General features: G+C 37.5%; 1 protein-coding gene across 4 annotated transcripts; it reads right to left on the bottom strand.

Annotated features, from left to right (window-relative positions):
• Nucleotides 1–1,568: 1,568 nt before the first annotated feature.
• On the bottom strand, nt 1,569–20,830 carry il13ra2 (interleukin 13 receptor, alpha 2). 4 transcript variants are annotated; one of them, XM_042430174.1, is made up of 10 exons: nt 20,617–20,830; nt 20,218–20,328; nt 19,046–19,197; nt 17,863–18,019; nt 17,614–17,734; nt 16,441–16,625; nt 16,098–16,252; nt 10,711–10,855; nt 2,800–2,917; nt 1,569–2,691 (listed from the first exon to the last, which is right to left on the bottom strand). In XM_042430174.1, the coding sequence occupies exons 2-10, from the start codon at nt 20,306–20,308 to the stop codon at nt 2,607–2,609; spliced, it is 1,209 nt and encodes a 402-aa protein (XP_042286108.1). In that variant the 5' UTR covers nt 20,309–20,328; nt 20,617–20,830; the 3' UTR covers nt 1,569–2,606. The 4 variants fall into 4 exon arrangements, with proteins under 4 accessions (XP_042286108.1, XP_042286107.1, XP_042286110.1 ...); XM_042430173.1 differs by having other exon boundaries at nt 10,711–10,858; XM_042430176.1 differs by lacking the exons at nt 1,569–2,691; nt 2,800–2,917 and adding exons at nt 9,507–9,976; nt 10,300–10,376 and having other exon boundaries at nt 10,711–10,858.
• Between the last annotated feature and the right edge of the window lie 999 nt (nt 20,831–21,829).

A 21,829-nucleotide genomic window follows, 5' to 3' on the forward strand; every position in this document is an offset into this window, starting at 1 on the left:
TACTTTGAATTCATAATATCTTGTTCTTCCTAAATGCTAAGCAGAGCTGGTGTTGCTTGAGGAAACCAAAAGGCAAGTGTGGCTCTTCAGAGTTAGAAATATGGAGCCATTTATATGAACTGTTTACTGTAGGGATGTTATCAACTTAATGTCTTAGTGTGTAAGTTTTCTATTTTATACAAATGCAGCTGTAATGGATAAATATGAAAATCAGAACAGAGCATTTAAGATTTATTATTCCAAAACAGCAAGTTGGCTTGTGGAGCCTTCTAATGGCACTAAATTAAAATCATTCATTGAACTTTGACTTATGGGTTGAAAGGCTGTAAAAACATAATGATTCTGTGAATATGAAAGAAAAGTTATGTTCAGAGCTATCTGATAAGACAACCACACAAACATTATGCTCAATGTGAAGCAGTGATTGTTATCATTGTTACTAAGAAGCATATGAGACAGATAAAACAAAGATTATGTGGAAGTGAAAGAATTATATTAGCCAGTGCTTTTTTGTTGCCAGTCAGTGGAGTTCAACCAGGAGAGCAGATTATAATCATTTGCCTTGTCAAGATTATGCAAATCTCACATGCTATATTTTTATTGAAATGTTTTCGTTCTGAAAAATAAATTATCCTTAAACGTTCACTTCTGGAAACTCAGATATCTAATTGTTTCAATGAGGAAATATTCTGTCTTTCAATCCAAACCATACCAACTTTAATATGAGATAAACCTCCAGCACAATGTTTTATCTTGTCGAGAGCTGAGGAGAGGCAGATTTCAGCAAGTTCAGTTGATGATATTATCAGTCTTGGCTGCGGTCTCTCCTTTTGCACTGAAAAACACACTGTTAGCTGAGGTAGGAACTTTCATTGAGTCATTGGCAACTTAATATTCATTAATACATTGTCTTTAAATAATTTGCAAGACTACAGCTTATACTGGCTTCAAAAGTATACCTTATTTCAAAATAGGCCATAAAATGAAAGAACTTTTGAAGAAAAAAACAAACACTGCTGGTGTCCAGTGGCTTGTTAGATATTTTGTTTAAAGAAAAGTTATTATTGTAGCATGGGGATGCTTTTTTTAATATATATATAACATATGAATACACGAAATACTGAGGTGAGGTATATCATATACCCAAAACCCCCATTAAAAAGTAAACTGTGTAATAAAAGGTGATTGTGGTTTAAATCCCGAAACTCTTACTGAGAGACAGCAAAAAATAACTTAAAGTAACAGCAGTTGAAGCATAGGTTGAAATTATTTTCATTATGAAGGCTGTGTTGCATCTCAGACCCCATTTAGAGCTCAAAATAGTCTCACAGGACATGAGAACATGAGAACCACATGTGATAAATTCATTTCTGCATTTCAGCTCCTTTTTATACCTCTGTATCCATATTTCTCTGTTTATTCTAAGTTATTAGGAACAGATATATAGTAGGTATATGGATGTAATGTAACATTAAAATTTACATTAGAGTATTGATAAAAAAGACACTTTTGTATGATGCATAGGGCTTACAAAAAGAAATATCAACATCTGACTGACTACCATTTAATACAATGTAATGTACACAAGTCACACGGGGGTGGGGGGGGTGGAGTACATCTGGTGAAATATTTGATGTCACTGAGGCATTTTGGCATATTTTGAACAAAAATCAAGTTACAGAAACATTGTTTTGCAGTCATGTTGAGTTATAATTCAAAACATTCAAGACAAGAAGAAGAAATAGCTACAACTGGCAAGACGCTGTGGCTTTAAGGCCCTGAAACACCTATTTCTTCTGTATTAATCCATTTAATAAAAACATTTCAAAAACCCCATTGGATTGCATGAAAAATTCATTATAAGACTTCACTGGCTTAAAGTTTCCAGTAAAGACATATTAGAAAACCATTTTAGATCTGTTATTTATACAGACATGGTAATAAAATATTTGTTCTCTGAGCAAACTGTCAAGGGTTGAGGCCAAAGGTAAATAATTAAACCAAAAACATAAAACAGACTTCCATAAAAAGAATAATTTTACCATAACTTGAAATGACCCTGTGTTGACTATATCAACTGGCAAGAGATCTGGCAAATAATAAAACATAAAAAACAAATTCTCAAAGAATCAGTAATTGACCCTGACCACAACATCAGCAGAGTAATCAGCAAAGTAATACCTTCCAAATTAATCAACTGGCAAGTGTTTCGGCAAATACTAAATAATCAATGAAAATAACTACCATAACAAGTGTTACTTTTCTCCATAACATAGCATTTCCAGTTACCAGAACATCTCAAAATTGTTTAAATTAAATGTGAATAAAAAAGGCATGCGCAGTACAGTATTTTGGAATAATACTGTTTGTCTCTTTTTTTAATTGTTTTTTTTGTATATAACCCACTGTAGCCTTCAGTCTCATATGTACTATCTTCAGAAACATGTTAGCAGTGGTTTATAATCAGTTGATCACTGTGTGGCATCTTTTAAAGCTTCATTGTGTGATTTAAATCAAAGACACTGAAAAATGAAAGAGGTGAAGTGCAAAAGTAAAACATCTGTGAGTGGGGCCCTTGGAGAAAGATGCAGGTTCTGTTGTCTTTTTTAGGTCTCTGCCACTGAAAGAGCTGAATTTCTGGCAAACAAGGTGGTGAGAGAGTCCAGCTTCTTCACTTGCCTTGATCTCCTCCTGCAAAGGAAGCACAGTTGCGAGTGAGCGAAGCTTCTCCTTTCGTTGTATATCAGTGCATGTGCACACTTTACTGTATATTATCTGGGTGCTCATGTGTATACTCACACTTTGAGCACTGCCCACACACACAGCGACAGCACCAGTATGGTGATGATGACAACAGCAGTATATACATACACAGGAACCATGTCCCATCCGGGTTCAGCAGGGGTTTGTTTCTCCTCTAAGACAGAAACACACACACATACATTCGTACATCAAGTCAGGTCTATTTACAGTTTATTTATAACTGTATATCACTTCATCACAAAAGCATCAATCAATGGAGCATATAAAGACAAGACAAGTCAATTAAAATCTTCATAACAAATAAGCATGAATACAATGTCCAAGCAAAGCTGAAGATCAATAATTATTTGGACATCTATCAAAAAACATAAGCAGTTCAGACACATTTTGTTGTGCTGGGTCTTTACTAGAGCATAATGTACAAGAAAAAAATTAGAAAATTAAAGCTTCTTATGAAGGTAAGTGCTGTCTATCTCTGAGTCCACTTCATACCCATCATTGTCTTCCCAAAACACTATGCATACACAGGACTGCGAGTTGTGAACTGTGAGTGTAAATCCTCATCAACATGTTTAAAGCTGAAAGTCAAAATATTAATGTCACAGTCATGGTAAAGAGCCAGAGAAGAAAATGTACCACTGTCCAAATATTTGCAGATTCCACTGCACAAAAATTACTCAGCTAAGTAAACTAATCTCAAACACCTTAAACAGATTACATTCCAGTTTTGCATGATGCTTTATTTAGTTGGGGCCGAAAGGTAGCACGAAAGTGTGAGGAACCTATTGTTTTTGAAAGAATTATTATTATTCCCCTATGCCATTGCATTTTTGAGGGGCTTGGGATGCTCGAAAACTCACGAAAATTGGCACACACATCAGAACTGCCGAAAAGTTCTGTAGTGACTGGGCTCGGGCGTGGCTAGTGGGCTCCGTAGAACCCCAAAACGCAGGGCCACATTAGGATAAAGTTGCTTTGATGTTCATAAAATTCAGTGGGATCATTGCTCTCATCAATCTTGACATAATACTTTTTTTTTTTTTTTTTTTTTAAATTTGCCTGACAGGAAGTCAGCCATTTTAGATTACATTCAATTTTCTCTTTACAACACATTTGAGGCCTTTAGGATACACAAAAACTCACAAAACTTTGTACCCATGTTCAAACTAGTAAGTATTTCGATCTGATATCACAATTAGGCATGAGCATGGCACATTGGCTCTATAGCGCCCCCTAATTACTTTTAGCATTTTGAGGTGCTAGGGGTGCTCAAAGACTCACAAAACTTTGCACATGCATCAGAAGTGGTGAAACTTGATATCTGATAAGGGTCTTGGGTTTGGGTGTGGCAAAATGGCTCAAGGGCGCCCTCTAGAAAATGTCAAAGTCAACGCCCCCACCTTTAATTATGACGTAGCTGTACGAAATTTGGCACACCAATGTTTCATCTCCAAACTTATGAAAAAAGCCTCTTGGAGCCATATCCTAAGTCCAACAGGAAGTCAGCCATTTCAAATTTATTGTGCAGTTATTTTGCAAAGTGAAGACATTGACAGGTGTTGTACAAACTCCTCCTAGAGAACTGACCCCAGCAATTTCAAATTTGGCAGGTGACATCTAAAGACCTTTGTGATGCTAAATTGTGAAGCTTTTGAGTTTTCATGGAACGCCGTTGACATGGTGTGCTGGTCAAGTTGCATGTTTCACCATGAAACAATAAGCTTTTGTAACTCCACAGGACTTTGTCCAATCTGCCCCAAATTTCTCATGTTTGATAAGAGTCCAGACCTTGAAAGATCTACATGGTAATATTCAGTCATAATCATAGCACTACCTACTGAAAACAGGAAGTCAGCCCTATGTGACAAACATCATCTGCTTTACATGAAATTTATACGGTGCAGTCCACTGGATACCTTGTACCACAGGGTATCCAGTGGTTTAAGGGTAGTGGCAGCAACATCAGTATATCTTCTATGTATAGCATACGTAAGAGTAAATAGTACAGTGGATTGTATAATCTTTTTTGTTGTTTGTTAAAAAAAAAGTTCTGCTCTGTAAGAATCCAATTGGAATTTTTATTTTTTTCAGAGAAACATTTATGTGTGATTTGCTATATAACCAAATTTCTAAGTAATCATAGCGCTGTACTATATCTATAACATTTCCATTAACAGTACAGATCAGAGTAAGGACATAAAAGCTCAGTGCTCTGGTGAAATGCACATATTTTGTCTTTTTGGAGAAAAGACCAAGATTTAAATTAATACAAGACGTCTGGAGGTCAGGCTGGACTGGACTGTAACATAGAGACCCAGATAGTATACGGATGTGGGCCTGAAATGGCCCACATGTAAAATAGCAAATATGGCCCAAATATCCAAAAATCAAATGTGGGCCTTTTTTGGTAGAGATGCAGTGCTCTCGCTAGATGTGGGCCAATTCTGGTTTATCTGGGTTGTTCTTGGTTGACATACAGTACTGCTATGGCTTGCTTATGGCCCAGATCTGGGAAACCGCCCATGCACCATCATTCTATCATTCCAGTATGTGGTCAGGATGAAAGTGCTGAAAGTGTTGGGTGTTGGCCGGATCTAGGCCACAGGAACTTTGCTATCTGGGGAAGATGTGGTTTGCAGAGCTGATGGCATTCAAGATGATATTATCAGCATAAACATGGACATTGCAGTGGAAAGTAAATATTATTTTTGTGCCCAATATGGATCCTTGTTTTATGTATAATGAAGGAGAATCACACATCGAGTTTGATCACAATTTTTATTCTCTAAAAACAATGTGATATTTCAGTGCAGAATAACAATAAATGTTAATGACGTACAGATACATTCCTCAGTCTTGGTAGAAACAGGAATTTTAACAGTGAGTGAAGTCAGGGAACTGTCAAGAGATTTGGCAAATAGTGGGCCATTAAACATCAAAACAAATCCCAAAAGAAAAGGTTATTCCAGTGGACATGTGCATTCTGTTGACAAAAAACAACTGCTTGGCCCATATTGACCGCCCTTCCTCCCTCTCTCTGTACAATATGTTTGAACGCTTCAGTGCACACAGCAGAACACAGCTGGCAGCTTTATCATCACCCAGAAATCAACCTGTCGTCCTACATTCTCAGAAAAAGCTTAATAAGAGTTGTCAAGTCAATATTCCTATCAGTTGTACCTTCATAATTACAGTTACGACAACAATGTTCCTTTAAAAAAGAACTTTTCACATTAGGCAATGAAGATTAAAATCCCACTCTTTACCAGGAGGGTGTAGACACAAAGACACAGTGTAGTTGTACTGTGTGAGTCACTAGTAGGCTCAGCAGTGCAATAAAAGCATGATTTCTTACTGGCTTCCCACTCATCTACACTGCCATTGTGTTTTATGGAGCCAAGTTGGAAGCACCGCTGCTGGAGATTTAACTCTTGTCTGTGCAGTGGTGGGAAAGTACTTTTTCTCCTGCATCATCTCACTGCCTCAGTCATCGTGTTGCCTTAAATAACTTCTGTATCTTTAGTTCAGGATGTATTTGTACACCAGTGGAGGCTGGTCCATAGAAGCAGAGGAGGTTGCTCCTCCTCTATTTTTTGAGAGGCAAGAGGGAGATCAAAATATTTAAAAAAAAGAATATTTGGTTGAAATAAACCATTACCAAATCTCAGTATTATTTTTAAAATATTTTTTCTCTCTTCTTTGGAAAAAATCCATCATTGAAATTCTGGTTAAAATGTTTCAACAGCGACACCTGCAGGGCAGGAGGAGAAAGAGCAGTGAAGTGTGAAGTGGTGGTGTGGGGCAGTGGAGGACGGATGCCTGCTGTCCTCCGCAGGGCGGGATCTCTTACATTGATTTAATGTACTTCATTTTTTTTCATGCTAATCCATGATTGGCCAAGACACATAAAATGACAGCAACAACAGTTAGCTTCTTCTAGCAGCCTGAAGGACTCTTTATACATCCATGGAAGGACTGTTAAGAACTGTTGTTAAGCTAATGGTGAGAATGGATTTGGACTGTGCGGCGCAGCAGTGCCAGGACGCCACCGGGGAGGCTGGAGAGAGAAACAACCGGAGAAACAGCCAGGAGAGTTAGCTTGTTTGTCATTGTTGCTAATGATATCAGACTGGTTAACCAGCAGCCACAAAGTTCTGTTAACTAACATACAAGATGACCAACAGCTACAGATGAACGTTATGACATGGATACTTCATCTCCATGAAAGAAAGAAAGAAGACGTCAGATAACGTGAGTCAGATACAGCCTCTCTCTCTTTGTCTCTTTGGTTGCTAATTTCATCTCTGATGGTTAAATGTCTCTGTGGCTGTTGTGTGAATTTATCTCCTTAACCAGAATGCAGCAGAGATGATATAATGTGCTGTAGGTAGTTTGCGTGTTGAAGTTACAGTGAGCTGTCTGGACTCACTCATTCATTTGGAATTGATCCCATTTTCAATTGAGTGGTTGCTCAGTCACCTGTTGATGTTGTGTGATTAGTGAATGAGTATGCAGGAGGTCTGGCTGCTTGCTTATGACAATTTCTTCAGTTGGTTTTTAAGCTGAGTTGTATATCGAGTAATAAGCTTAAAGTAACTAAAATAACGAGTGTTAACATGTCATCTTTGTAGACTATATTTTGTATATCATGCATATAGATAAGAGTGTGTAAGTTGCGTATTTGATACATGCATTAATACTTTCTGATGTGAACCTACACTTTTAGATCTGTGAATATTTTTAGTGTTCAGTCTTTCTTGTATTCAGCACTGATCTGAACCTGTATCAGATTATAAACTTTGTGGTACTTTATATATTTCTGTACACTAAGAAAATACATAGGATACAAATGTAAATCATGTGATATGTTGTCTGTGATATGTTTTGTTGTCTGACATGTTAACACTCGTTATTTTAGTTACTTTAAGCTTATTACTCAATATACAACTCATCTTAAAAACCAACTGAAGAAATTGTCATAAGCCAGCAGCCACTCCTGCATACTCATTCACTAATCACACAACATCAACAGGTGACTGAGCAACCACTCAATTGAAAATGGGATCAATTCCAAATGAATGAGTGAGTCCAGACAGCTCACTGTAACTTCAACACGCAAACTACCTACAGCACATTATATCATCTCTGCTGCATTCTGGTTAAGGAGATAAATTCACACAACAAGAGAAGCTGTATCTGACTCACGTTATCTGACGTCCTCTTCTTTCTTTCATGGAGATGAAGTATTCATGTCATAACGTCCATTTGTAGCTGTTGGTCATCTTGTATGTTAGTTAACAGAACTTTGTGGCTGTTGCTTAACCAGTCTGATATCATTAGCAACAATGACAAACAAGCTAACTCTCCTGGTTGTTTCTGCGGTTGCTTCTTTCTCCAGCCTCCCCAGCGGCGTCCTGCCACTGCTGCGCCGCACAGTCCAAATCCATTCTCACCATTAGCTTAACAACAGTTCTTAACAGTCCTTCCATGGATGTATAAAGAGTCCTTCAGGCTGCTAGAAGAAGCTAACTGTTGTTGCTGTCATTTTATGTGTCTTGGCCAATCATGGATTAGCATGAAAAAAAATGAAGTACATTAAATCGATGTAAGAGATCCCGCCCTGCGGAGGACAGCAGGCATCCGTCCTCCACTGCCCCACACCACCACTTCACACTTCACTGCTCTTTCTCCTCCTGCCCTGCAGGTGTCGCTGTTGAAACATTTTAACCAGAATTTCAATGATGGATTTTTTCCAAAGAAGAGAGAAAAAATATTTTAAAAATAATACTGAGATTTGGTAATGGTTTATTTCAACCCGCCGCACTCCAGATCCATTCTCCTGTTAACTTAACAACAGTTCTTAACAGTCCTTCCATGGATGTATAAAGAGTCCTTCAGGCTGCTACAAGAAGCTAACTGTTGCATTGGCTAACGCAAGGAGCTCTCTACTGCTCGTAATCTACTGCTGCTACTCTGCCTTACAATGAAGAGAATTGAAGATGAAATCTGGAAACTATCACTGGACCAACGCAATGTCAATATTGCATTCTGGTTGTTGATTGGTTAGGGAGGACGTCCTCCCCTGGAGCATCATTTTACGTGTCTTGGCCAATTATAGATTAGCATGAAAAAAAATGAAGTACATTAAATCGATGTAAGAGATCTCACCCTGCGGAGGACAGCAGGCACCCGTCCTCCTCATGGATGTATTATAAGAGCTGGATACCGGGCTAAAAATGGCCCCCATTCAGTCCTATAGGAATTGCTCGCCTGGCGCATATACCAAAAAGTTTCTAGCTTTGCTTCCGCGTTGTGCGGCCCACTGAATATGCGCAGTAGTGTTTCCCCCGCTGGCCCCGCCCACAAGCTCCCACTCGGCCCATAGACTTTACATTGTGATGATGTCACTGATTTTTAAATCACTTTTCTCGGCTTGAGGAAAGTTTTACAAACAAAAAACCTCCATGGATCAAAAGTTCATAATAGAAAGAGTCATCATCCTGTTGTCACAATAGAACAATACTAAAAATTTGAAGTTAACTTTGTTGGTAAAATGACATTCTGAACATTCTGAACCACTGCACGGCTAAAATGAGCACTTCTTTCTTTAGAAACAATATGTATATGCTAATTGTATTTAAAGAAGCAGCCTTTTCACCACTCAGGAGTTTTGTTTTTGAAAGCAAATTGTTTTATGCCCCCCACCCCTCCAATTTCATCAGGTGGGGGACAATGATATAGTTTGATGCGGTTTGTTGTAGGATTCCATGTTGGTTTTCCTCCTGTCCTCTCCAAGTTTTTGAGTCACCAGCCGCCACTGTTGTACACGTTTGTAACCTAAACTATCAAAGACTTGTACCTTCATGGTTGATGAAATTTCACAGTATGCATCATTCTCATGAGGGCCCATAATGTGCCCTTACATCTATGAAAAATGTATTTCTTCAGCACAAAAATACAATAAACTAAGTCCATAAATTTAATGCAACACTCAACATACACTCAAATAAGAAAGATATTAAAACTAAATTTAAATAGAGAGCCTGTCCACAAGACAAGGCAAGATAATGCATGACCCGCCTTGAGGTGCTAATTAAGTTGGTTGATGTTTTTTTTACGTAGTACAAGTTAAATTAATCAAATTACCACAAATTAATTGATACAAAGTGCACCAGAGGCCTTTAAATCTGTATTTTGTTCAGGTCATCTGTGGCTGTAAAAAAGAAGAAAGAGAATTAGCACAAATTATGATTTTTATTTATTTGGTTTTTGTTGACCATGATGTTTTAATGCTGTCATTTTGTATAAAAAATGTAATTGATTGTCAGTATATATGTATATTTATGGCTCTCAAAATTTTACAAAGTAAAATGAGTAAGGAGTGATATGAAGCAAAATGAGCCCAAATTAAAGTTACCATGAGAACAGAAAGATAAACCATCTATTATATGTATTATATAAAATATAAGGATGTATCAATATGCAATTTATGTTTTACGGTAACATAAAAATAATAATAAGAAAAATGAAACTCACACTTTGATGACGACATCAGGGTCTTCCAGCTAGGAATCCTTAAAGTGAGCGTGACTTGAGAGGACTTCTCGGTATGGCTTCAAATAGAAAAGCCTATGTTGCTTAGTTTGCAAATAGTACGATTGCTCAGGAATTTAAACCCATGATTCAATGAAAACTTCAGGCAACGTTTTTACAAATGTCTGTCTGGAAAACATAACTACATATAAAACACTGGTTAATTGGAAACAATCTCATGTGAACAGCCAGACAAGGAGCAGAGACTGGATGTCTGTATTGGTTAACTTTTTTGACTCTGTTTAACTGATTTCATGCTATGATATTTTCAGGTTTTCTTTTTAATGGATAGTATTATCACAAGACAATTCTGATGTTTTTATTGTAATATTATGTAATAATATGGAACATTACCCGGATGGCATGTCTGAGGACTCCAGTCACTCCAAAAGCTTCTCTTTGCACAATACTTATGCAACCTGGACCGAACCCTGAAGCAGTTTCTCTCATTGTTGTGGATGGAGGGCAGAGTCAGGTTCGTCTGTTTGGTTAAAATCTGCTGCTGTCAATAAGAAAAAATAAGTAGAGAAATATAATTTAAAAAATAGAAAGGCAAGTTTATGAATTAGCTTGTATATATAGTTGGTCATGTATGTCATTATACTTTATATTATACTGCATCGGACAAAGGATTTGTCTCCATACTTGTCCTGTTAGATCTTAGTGCCACATTCAACACAATTGACCATCAAATCCTTTTGCAGAGACTGGGACATTTAATTGGCATTAAAGGAACTGCATTAAGCTGTTTTAGCTCCTATTTATCAGACCGATTTCAGTTTGTACATGTTAATGATGAATCCTCCGTGAAGGCAAGGGTTAGACACGGAGTTCCACAAGGTTCTGTACTTGGACCCATTCTATTCACCTTGTATATGCTTCCTTTAGGTAATATTATTAGGAAACACTCCATAAATTTTCATTGTTATGCAGATGATACCCAATTATATTTATCAATGAAGCCAGATGAAACCAATCAGTTAAACAAACTCCAAGCATGCCTTAAGGATATGAAGATCTGGATGACCTGCAATTTTCTACTATTAAACTCAGATAAAACTGAAGTTATTGTGCTTGGCCCTAAACACCTTAGAAACACATTATCTAATGATATAGCTACTCTGGATGGCATTACCCTGGCCTCCAGCACCACCGTAAGGAATCTGGGAGTTATCTTTGATCAGGATATGTCCTTTAACTCCCACATAAATCAAATCTCAAGGACTGCCTTTTTTCACTTACGTAATATTGCAAAAATCAGGCACATCCTGTCCCAAAAAGATGCAGAAAAACTAGTCCACGCATTTGTTACTTCTAGGCTGGATTATTGCAATTCCTTATTATCAGGCTGCCCTAACAAGTCTCTAAAGACTCTCCAGCTGGTCCAGAATGCAGCTGCACGTGTACTGACTAAAACTAGAGAAAGAGATCACATTTCTCCCATTTTAGCTTCGCTACATTGGCTTCGTGTAAAATCTAGAATAGAATTTAAAATCCTTCTCCTAACTTACAAAGCCCTTAATGGTCAGGCACCATCATATCTTGAAGAGCTCATAGTACCATATTATCCCACTAGAACACTGCACTCCCAGAATGCAGGCTTACTGGTGGTTCCTACAGTCTTTAAAAGTAGAATGGGAGGCAGAGCCTTCAGCTATCAGGCTCCTCTCCTGTGGAACTATCTTCCAGATTCGGTCCCGGGTGCAGACACCCTCTCTATGTTTAAGAGTAGGCTTAAAACTTTCCTTTTTGATAAAGCTTATAGTTAGGGCCGACCAGGCTCGCCTTGGATCAGCCCTTAGTTATGCTGCTATAGGCCTAGACTGCTGGGGGACTTCCCATGATGCACTGAGCTCCTCTCTTCTCCTCCTCCTCTCCATCTGTATGCATTCATGTAACATCAATGCATGTCACTAACTTTGCTTCTTCCCCCGAGTTTTTTTGTGCTTTCTCATCTCACAGGAAACCCTGGGTTCTGGGCCGAGCCTTCGCGGTCCTTCACAGTCCTGTTGGCATCCTTCCCTGGCTGCTGCTGCATCATTGTCATTGTTGTTATGATTGTTGTTATTCCCCCCCCCCCCCCCCTCCCCTTCCCTCTTTCTTTCTCTCTCTCAACCCAACCGGTCAAAGCAGATGGCCGCCCACCAAGAGCCGGGTTCTGCTTGAGGTTTCTACCCGTTAAAGGGGAGTTTTTCCTTACCGCTGTCGCCAAGTGCTTGCTCATGGGGGAATTGTTGGGTCTCTGTAAATTAAAGAGTACGGTCTTGACCTGCTCTATGTGAAAAGTGCCTTGAGATGACTTTTGTTGTGATTTAACGCTATATAAATAAAAATTGATTGATTGATTGATTCATACGTCTCTAATGTCTCTGAACTTCATACAACTTCAAAAAGAAGGTCAAAAAATGCAGTGAGGAAAAAAAGCTAATCTGAAAACACTTCACCCTCAACTGCACTGTAAAAATGCACTATTATGCATGACAAATCTAATAAGAAATATTGAATTTTATGGTATCCAGGTGTGGGAACCTGCCGTCCAAAGCTGTGTTCATCTTGAAATAAGATAAATAAATATACAACGTTTTTGTTTTTCCGTTTTTTATGTGAAAAAATGGAAATCCACATGCTTTTCCCCATTTTTGTCTTCTAATCAATAACTGGAAAATTAAACCAAAACCAGAAAAAAAAACTTGTCTTTCGCTTTGATCTATCTCTCTATCTATTGCAAGCATAGCCAATGACTGTGTTTTGTAGAGATGAAGTAGGGGCAGATAATATAGATATATAAAAGCAAAAACAAGTTTTTTTCTGGTTTTGGTTTTATTTCTATTCCAATTGCCAATTTGAAGATGAAAACAGGAAAAGCGGTCGGTCAGGGTACTAAAGTACAATCCGTTTTCCCACTTTCCGTTTTTCTAATGTCCATGAACATTGAAAATCAAGTGGAACAAACTGGGAAAAACTGGTTGTTTTTTGGTTTGGTGTAACTTCCATTTTTCAATTTTCCCTTGCCAACTGAAGACCACAAATGACCGAAATTAATGAGGGTGAACCAGAAGTAAAATTAAACCGTTGAAATAAGTGAAAGGTGCGAGAACTTTACTGTCAGGAGAACAAAGACACTTTGTGAATGAACTGGTCGCCTGTAGCTTCAGATTAAGCTAAAGTTAGTTAGTTAGTGTGACATATAGTGATATTATTTTAGTTGAGTGGCATTAAGTAATATTGTGGAAAGTGTTACCCACATTCTATTAATCCCTACCCAAATAAAGAGCATCTATACAGTGAAACAGCAGAGGTCCCAATCACCCACCATGACAGTTATAGCATTGACATGGTTTTAACTAATAATAATAATAATAATAATAACTTAAAAAGTACATTTCAAATTAAATCTACATTCCTCTATCACTACATGTGGCATTATTACATTTTATACTAAATTTACGAATCACACACTTCATTACAGAGCATCATTAATTAAGCAAAAGCCAAATTGGATTCCTACCTAAATTTAGAACCACTGACCATATTTTTACATTGCAGACACTAATTGATAATTATGTGCACAAAAATAATATACTTGCTTTGTGGATTTTCAAAAAGCCTTCGATTCAGTCTGACACAACAACCTTTTCTTTGAATTAATCGAAAGTGGTATTGAAGGAGACTATACAGTCTGATAAATTCCATATACTAATGGAAAATGATCAATTAAGACTGAAACAAAGAAAACATGTGGAGTAAAACAGGGCTGTAACTTTAGGCCCACACTATTTAATGTATATATGAATGAACTGGCAAAACAAATAGATAACTCCACTGCACCTGGAATAACAAGACACTGAAATGAAGTGTGTCCTTTATGCTGATGACCTGGTCCTGCTGTTCCCCACAAAAGAGGGGTTACAGCAACAGTTATCAGCTATAAGCTAACTACATCAAATGGTAACATTTATGTTTAACACTGTACATGGAGCCAATAAATACATAAATAAATAAACTAAACAAGACTGGACAAAAAGGGACAAACATCCCATTGAAATCCTTCATGCATAGTTCTGCAAAAGTATCATCCAGGTGCAAAGAGTAGTGCTCCCAACTCTGCATGAATTAGGCCAATTTCGTTACTGTTCAATATTTAAAAAACAGGTCCTAAATTTCTGGATTCATGTTAAAACAAGTAACCCTCTCTCCTTTTCCCACAAAGCTCTACACTGCCAACAAGAGTTGAACTAACAATGGAGTCCCCTCTGCCTACTTGTCCTGACGCTGGGCAAAACCATCCACCATTCATATCTTTACACTAGGACCACCCCAGCTTCAGAAAACATGCACTCAGAAATTTGACCAAACCAAATTATGTTGAAAGAAAAAGAAAAGTACAGAGATTACTGGACAGAACTAACAAAATCACAGAACAAAATGGAAACATATGTAGCCCTAAACAAACAGTACACTGTGGAAACTTACTTATCTGATAAATAACTGAGGAGAACACAGACTTTAAGTATAGACCCACATATTATGAAGGATGTGTCCCACATAATTAATATTAAGATTTATGAATTAATAATTCATTTGTTGTATGTTTATATCTTATGTTACTCTTACCACCTTCCAGAACCCCTCTTGTTCACCATGCCCTTTTGAATTATTATTGTTTATTTTATTTATTGATGGTTACTATGATTATATAGTTTGTGTTAATATTCTTTGGAAACATTGTATTGTATGCAGTCAGGCCAATAAAGCCAATTGAATTGAATTGATCTTAATCTTTAATGTTATTTCTCTTCCACAATTGGCCTACATCTAGGGGCTGTTATGTAGACACAGCCCTTTAAATGGAGTTTCTAATATTTTAGACCAGAACTAGGCTGCGACACAGCCTCATTGGTCTGGTTTCATGTTTGTATTTGTTCAATGTTAGTTCATTTAAAAATAAACATTGTTGTTATTCCTTTTCAGACTGTTTGGTCTCCCCTTTTTGTTGTGGTCATCACAAGCCTGGCGATAACACCAGTAACTAAAACTGCTACACACTACATTTTGAATCTATCATTATTGTGCAACTTAAAGAGTGTAACTTTTATGAATAAACTGATTGTGTTTTTATCTATTTCCAGGGTTCCCACAGGGCATGGAAAATCTGGAAAGCTATGGAACTTAAAAGCATGCATTCCAGACACAGGAAGTGTGGGATTTTAACAAATACATTGATTTAATCTCGAATATCAGGGTATTTAATGTTTTGGAAACTTCTGTTCTAATGTGAAATAAAATAGTACACAGACTTTTTTGCATTCATCACCTAAACAATACAAGTTGCACATAGAAACGGAATATTAGGCTGGGAGGTGCTGCATATTGCACTGACGATACTCCTTCTGTAGAGTCTACCGTAGAGGCTATTAATGCACAAAAATAACTACATTATACGTAGTTACGATTATTTTGCTGTTAATGATAATATAAATAGCCTAAAAGCCTGCCTATTGCAAATCAATACGATAATGATCAATACTGCTTTGGCAGACTTATAAAGTCCAGAATCGAGGTTGTGGTGTAAGCTACCAACAATGAACGATAGCTATAAAATTGAACATTAACTTGACCATGTCGAAGACTATGAAGTTATTTATCTATTTAAGCCCATTCAAACAAAAAAGCCACACAACCTCTGAGAAAATGAATCCAGCTAGCACAGTGGTTTGTTAACAAAACAAGCTCAACCATACCAACAACATTTTTCCATCAGGTCCCTCTTGATTGTGTTCCACCTCCCATTCTAAACAGGTTCCAGGAATCTTCCCAACGGAATACTCCCAGTTAATTTCCATCTGTGTGTTGGGACCTGTTTGTAAATGCAGCTTCTCTGTGGTTTCAGGCTTCACTGCAGAAACATTAAAACAGTGAAGAAGATTACAGATTCTAACAGGAAGACAGACAACACATTTTAAGAGATCACAGCGGCACAGGTATTGGCCCCAAACACAGAGTCAAAACATGGGGGCAGTGATTATAATGCCCTCACTTGAAAGTGAAGGAACATGTTACGGTTAAAGGCTAATATGTATATACCGTGGTTTTGGATTTGCAGGGAGATGTATGTTGGTTTCAGGGGCCCTTCAGGAGAGGAGCCATTTACACACAAGTTGATATCAGTGAAATCTGGGAGAGGTGTCCCTGTAAAGTCGCAGCCACTTCTGACTCCATTTGAAATGCTGTATTTTGGGCATTCCTCTGTTTGTTCCAATTTCTTGTGCCTGGGGAAGAGACATGCCAGATAACACACTGTTTATATGGGTGCTATCTATCCATCTACACAGTTTTGCTCTGAGTTGATTAGGTTTAAAGACTGGCTGTATATTTACTATCACTTGTGGTGCTTAAAACTTAAGATTGGAAATATTCAACAACACTCTCTTCCACAGAAAGCAAGACAGCCTGCAGGCATTTGCATCAAGCTAACTCATACCAGACATCACTGGGTTATATTTGCAACACTATGTATTTACCTTTGCTTGTCTCAGGCATGAGTGTGTTGGTTATGTGCACGTGTTGACAACTGCAAGGTGACTTTGAGTGAACAGTTTCGTATCATGATTTTAAGAGAGATTGCTGGTAAGATATTTTTACGTCATAAGAGGAAACAAGTGCAGTTCTCTTGCACTGATTGTCAGTTAAGTGGTCTACCTCAAGTAAAAAAAAAAGAATTGTGTTTATTTCCCTGAAACAAGCTCAGGGAAAAGGCTAGTGGTGAAAAGGGCAAAAAAAAAAAAAAAAAAAAAAAAAAAACTGCTGACATATTTCTGCATCAAACTTTCATCAGAACTTCTTCCAGACTTTCAGGTGCAATTGTTTTCCTATTGATTGCATGGCATGTCCTATAAAAAGAGCGTCAGCGGTACTGCTGAGGCTGATGGGAATGTCGTTAATTTTTGCAGATATTTGGCTCTAGATGAAAAGTCAGTAGATCACCAAACTTATTACAATATACCCAGTAGGGAATGTGAATGTCTCTACTAAATTACATTGCAATCCATCATTTCAATAAGGGATCACTAAAGTCACTAGAGTTCACACTCTGGGAACCATCAATGTCAGTGTAGCATTTCACAGGAATCTATGCAATAGTAGTGGAAGTAGCCTAGTTGTTTGTTGTTTGATAGATATATTGTCTTGACCAAAGTGGTTGACAGACTGAACTCTGTTGATGGGGCTAAAATTGTCTTTATTGGGTATATGACGTACCAGAAATATAGAGTTTGCTGTGAGTCGGCCGGCATCTTTTGGCTTATGCCCCAATTGCACTTCATGTACTCCATGTTATGGAACACACACACAAAATCCTCAACTGCAGTACCCACAAGGCCTAGCGGTAGAAGGGTGAATAAAACAAATCAGTATCAATTCATACATTTTCCAAAACGTCCTGGATCTTGTTAATATATCTTTTAGATTTCTTAGCAACACATGACATATAAAACCTTCAGGACAGACCTGTGCTGGGGGGTTTCTGCACCAGTTCAGTGTAGCTTGTGCTCTTGATCAAAGTGCCATTGGTGCAGGGTCCATTCAGCAAGGTGTACGCTCTCACTCTAACGTCTTTCATCAGATCAAACTGGGCCGTGTATGTCCTCCAAACTGTCCTGATGGCCTGTCAATTCAGAAACATAACACCATAATTCAGATCACAGTTTACAGTTCACATGTCAGTGAGTTTACTTCAACTTTTACTATAAACAGAGCTGCTTGTAGACAGTTTATAGTCTTCTAAACTATAATTTCCATGAGATATATCGCTCTAAGAAAACTGACTCTGTGCTTCCCTGTATGCTTATCTTCAAAGTTGATTACTGTCATCAATAAAGACAATGTGATGCCTCAGTTGTTAACGTGAGTAGATCATGTCCTAATTTCAAATATGTGAGAAACCTTTTCTACCCTGCCAGTAAAAAATGCACTATTTGAATACATTAAATTGTGACTGAGCTGGGCTGAGATGACTGAAAAAAATTATATTCATTTTCAGTAAGTCAGTGTTTAGTCAGTTTAACCTCCCAAAAGAAAAACAAAAACAAATCATTAGCAGAGAAGAGAAGTTCAACCCTGCTTTTCAGGGGTGAACTTAAATGGAATATTCTCCAAGAATCAAGAAGCCTCCACAGTATGTAAAACTGAGCCAATATGAACCTGTTCTCTTCCAAACAAAACATACTTGCAAGATATATTGAAAGCCATATGAAGATGTACAAACATGAATAGCTCTTAGGGATAAAGGCTACAGAACTGAATTAACCTTTGGCAGATTTCCACTCTATTGCGTTGCGCTGGAGCGCTGCACCTGCTGGTATTTCAATAATTCCAGACAGATTAAGGACTAAACTTACAATTTCTACAGAACTAGTCTCCTTTAGTGACTCCACATTGTAAAGATCCATAATAACAGGGATGCAGTACATCATCTAAAGTGACAGATTTCTCAAATATAACTTCAACATGTAAGATTTACATATTTAATCAGGGTCGTTTGAAGCAAGTTCAATAAAGACATCAAAATCCATCCAGCCTGGATCTCATATAGTACATATATGATATGCAGTGATGGCATGACAATACTAATATTAATTGCCTAATTAGCATAACTGATTATGTTAATTACATAATAATTATAAGCACTTACAGTCCAGCTGTTCTTGTATGTGTCGAAGTACTCTAGCTGATACAGTTTCGGGCACTCTGACCTATTGATCAAGCTGGCTGGGGGGCTCCATGTAATCTCCAGACGTCCAAGATGACCAGGATCTAATATTGCAAGGTCCTCAGGAGGATCAACTGCAAAATATTTATTTACAGAGGTTGGATCTACAGTACTGTGCAAAAGTTTTAGGTGCCCTAGATGTTTAGATTCTTATCCATTATGCAGTACTATCAGGGAGGTGTCTGATTGATCCCAAATTTATTCATGACATGACAATGACCCCAAGCATACAGCTAGAGTCATAAAGAACTGTTTTCAGCAACAAGAAGAATGATGAGTCCTGCAACAGATGGTATGGTATGGCCCCCACGGAACCCTGATCTCAACATCATGGAGTCAATCTGGGATTACATGAAGAAGCACCTGATATGGCCTAAATAATAAATCCACAGAAGAACATTCTTTCTCCAGGATGGTTACAACAACCTACCTGCAAGTTACCATGAAAAACTGTGTTAACGTGTACTGAGGAGAACTGCTGCTGTTTTAAAGGCAAAGCTGCTCACAGCAAATATTGATTTCATTTAGGTTTCTGCTGTTTACTCAACTTCGTAAAAAGTTAATTGATAAATTAAAAGAATTTATAGCAATATTTTTGTAAGCATTCTCACTTTACTTTTAGTGCCTAAAACTTTTGAACAGTACTGTATATCTAAAGTCCTTTTTTAATATGAATGTTAAATCAATGATCAATTACATATAACATAGGCTCATACATTGCAACATCTCAGCCGGACCATCTGAATCTGCCCCAAATAAAAATACATTGGATTTCTCTGGGCCATAAGGGTAAAACTTCTGATAATTTGTGCTCATAAATGACAAATTGTCTTGAATCCACCACATGTTCAATCAAAAACGTTGAGTTGCCAACTAACACCTCGTTTCGTGTCAAAGTTGGCATAGCCTGTCTTTTTATTTCCTGCCTGCAGGCAATAGTGGCAAACCCAGTGTCTACAGACCACATGAAAGCATTTTGCCTGGTTTCCAAGTCAGATTAAAGAACTATTCCGATCGGTCCCTGGGTTTCCAGTTACAGTTCCTAACAGTTGGAAAACTGGCATGCGATTATAAGTAATGAAATCTGGACTCACCTGAAAGTTCATTGCAATGCATACCCATCCTCCAGTTTATTAATAGCAGCATCAGAGCAGCATGGTAAATCAACAAGGATTTACTCGCCATATGCACGTTTATAACCGAGACTGTGAAAGTAAATACAGATGGCAGACGCTGTAAAACTGACAACACTAAAAATGGACTAAAAATGTTTAGACTACAATGTTCAGAGCTGCACTTTGTGAGCGCACTTTAACTCCTTTACATCAAATCTAATGATAACTTAGGGAAAAACAAAATTGAAAACATCACAAAAAAGTCTATAAATATCTGCAAAATACTTTCAGAATGACTTTTTCCTGGTGGTATATAATCAAAATAAAAATCATGTTGAATCAAATACTGTTAAAGGGAGAGAAAGCTGTCAGACTTACGCTGAATGTGAGTGAGCGTTTTCCTCCTGCGGCAGGTTTAGCGGAGTTCAGTAGACTGACACAGCGTGGGTGGGATTTTCTTAAACGCGTGGAAGAGATAAAAGATAAATAAACGTAATCGGGAGTGTCTACTTTCTCGGATATATCGAACCAATCGGACAGTAATAATTCCGTATATAGAGGTTTTTTTGTGATGATGAGAGGAAGGGGAAGATGAAATCAGGGAAAGTCCGCGTTTTCACTTGTAATTGTGTTGTTGGCTCCAGCTCCACAACATTCTAGCGAAATTCTCCTTAACCCTGGTCACACTAATGCTTTAGTGCCATAAAAAATATTTACATATTTCTCAAAGATTTCCTGTCATATGCCTATAAGAAATACTATCAATGTCGTGTATTATCATTAAATAATGTAAATAACTGGTAACTGTCCTTGGTTATCACGTTTTCTTCCATTTAACCAGTAAAACTAGTTTACTTGTACTGTGCCTTACTCATTTCCATGGAAATAGTACATACAGACAAGTGCTTCATGTGACACAACATGAGTCAACACCTTGACGTCTGCCAGAAAGGATATGAGGGATAACATCACAGCTGCCCGACACAAAGCACTCCGACTGTTACTAACAGCAAGAAGGACCTGATCCCTCACCGGCTTCCCACCCGCTCAGGATAGTAGAGAGGTTCTTGAACTTGAGCTTGAACTTGAACAGAGCTACGATGATTAGTTGATTAATTGATTTGTCGATTGGCAGAAAATTTATATCCAACTATTTTGATGATGGAAGAAAAAAATGGAAATATTCTCTTGTTAGTGCTTCTTAAATGTCAATATTTTATTTTATTTATTCATATTTTCTGGTTTCTTTCTTCCTCTATTATAGATAACTGAATATCTTTGGACTATGGACTGTTGATCAAGACAAAACAAGACATTTGAGGTTACACCTCACCTTTGTGAAACACTGATTGATATTTTTCACCATTGTCTGACATTTTATAGACCAAACGACTTATTGATTATTTAAGAAAATAATCAACAGATTAATTGATAAGGAAAATAATCACTATTTGGAGCCCTAAACTTGAACTTTTTCCCTGCATGACATTGGCACCTGAAAATGCTCAATTTAAAATCTTCTAGATATTTTATATAAAAAAAATATTTTATGGGTCAAAGTTCAGGAGGATGTGGGTCACTGCGAGGTAGT

This window comes from Thunnus maccoyii, chromosome 13 (assembly GCF_910596095.1).
Source record: "Thunnus maccoyii chromosome 13, fThuMac1.1, whole genome shotgun sequence".
NCBI lineage: Eukaryota > Metazoa > Chordata > Actinopteri > Scombriformes > Scombridae > Thunnus > Thunnus maccoyii.

Excerpts from the sequence above, each read along its gene's own strand:
- il13ra2 (XM_042430173.1), bottom strand. The coding sequence starts at position 20,308 with ATGGCGAGTAAATCCTTGTTGATTTACCATGCTGCTCTGATGCTGCTA. Across the intron at positions 18,020-19,045 it reads CATACAAGAACAGCTGGACT|GCCATCAGGACAGTTTGGAG; the intron begins GTAAGTGCTTAT and ends CTGAATTGACAG. Across the intron at positions 10,859-16,097 it reads CTGATGGAAAAATGTTGTTG|CAGCAGATTTTAACCAAACA; the intron begins GTATGGTTGAGC and ends TCTTATTGACAG.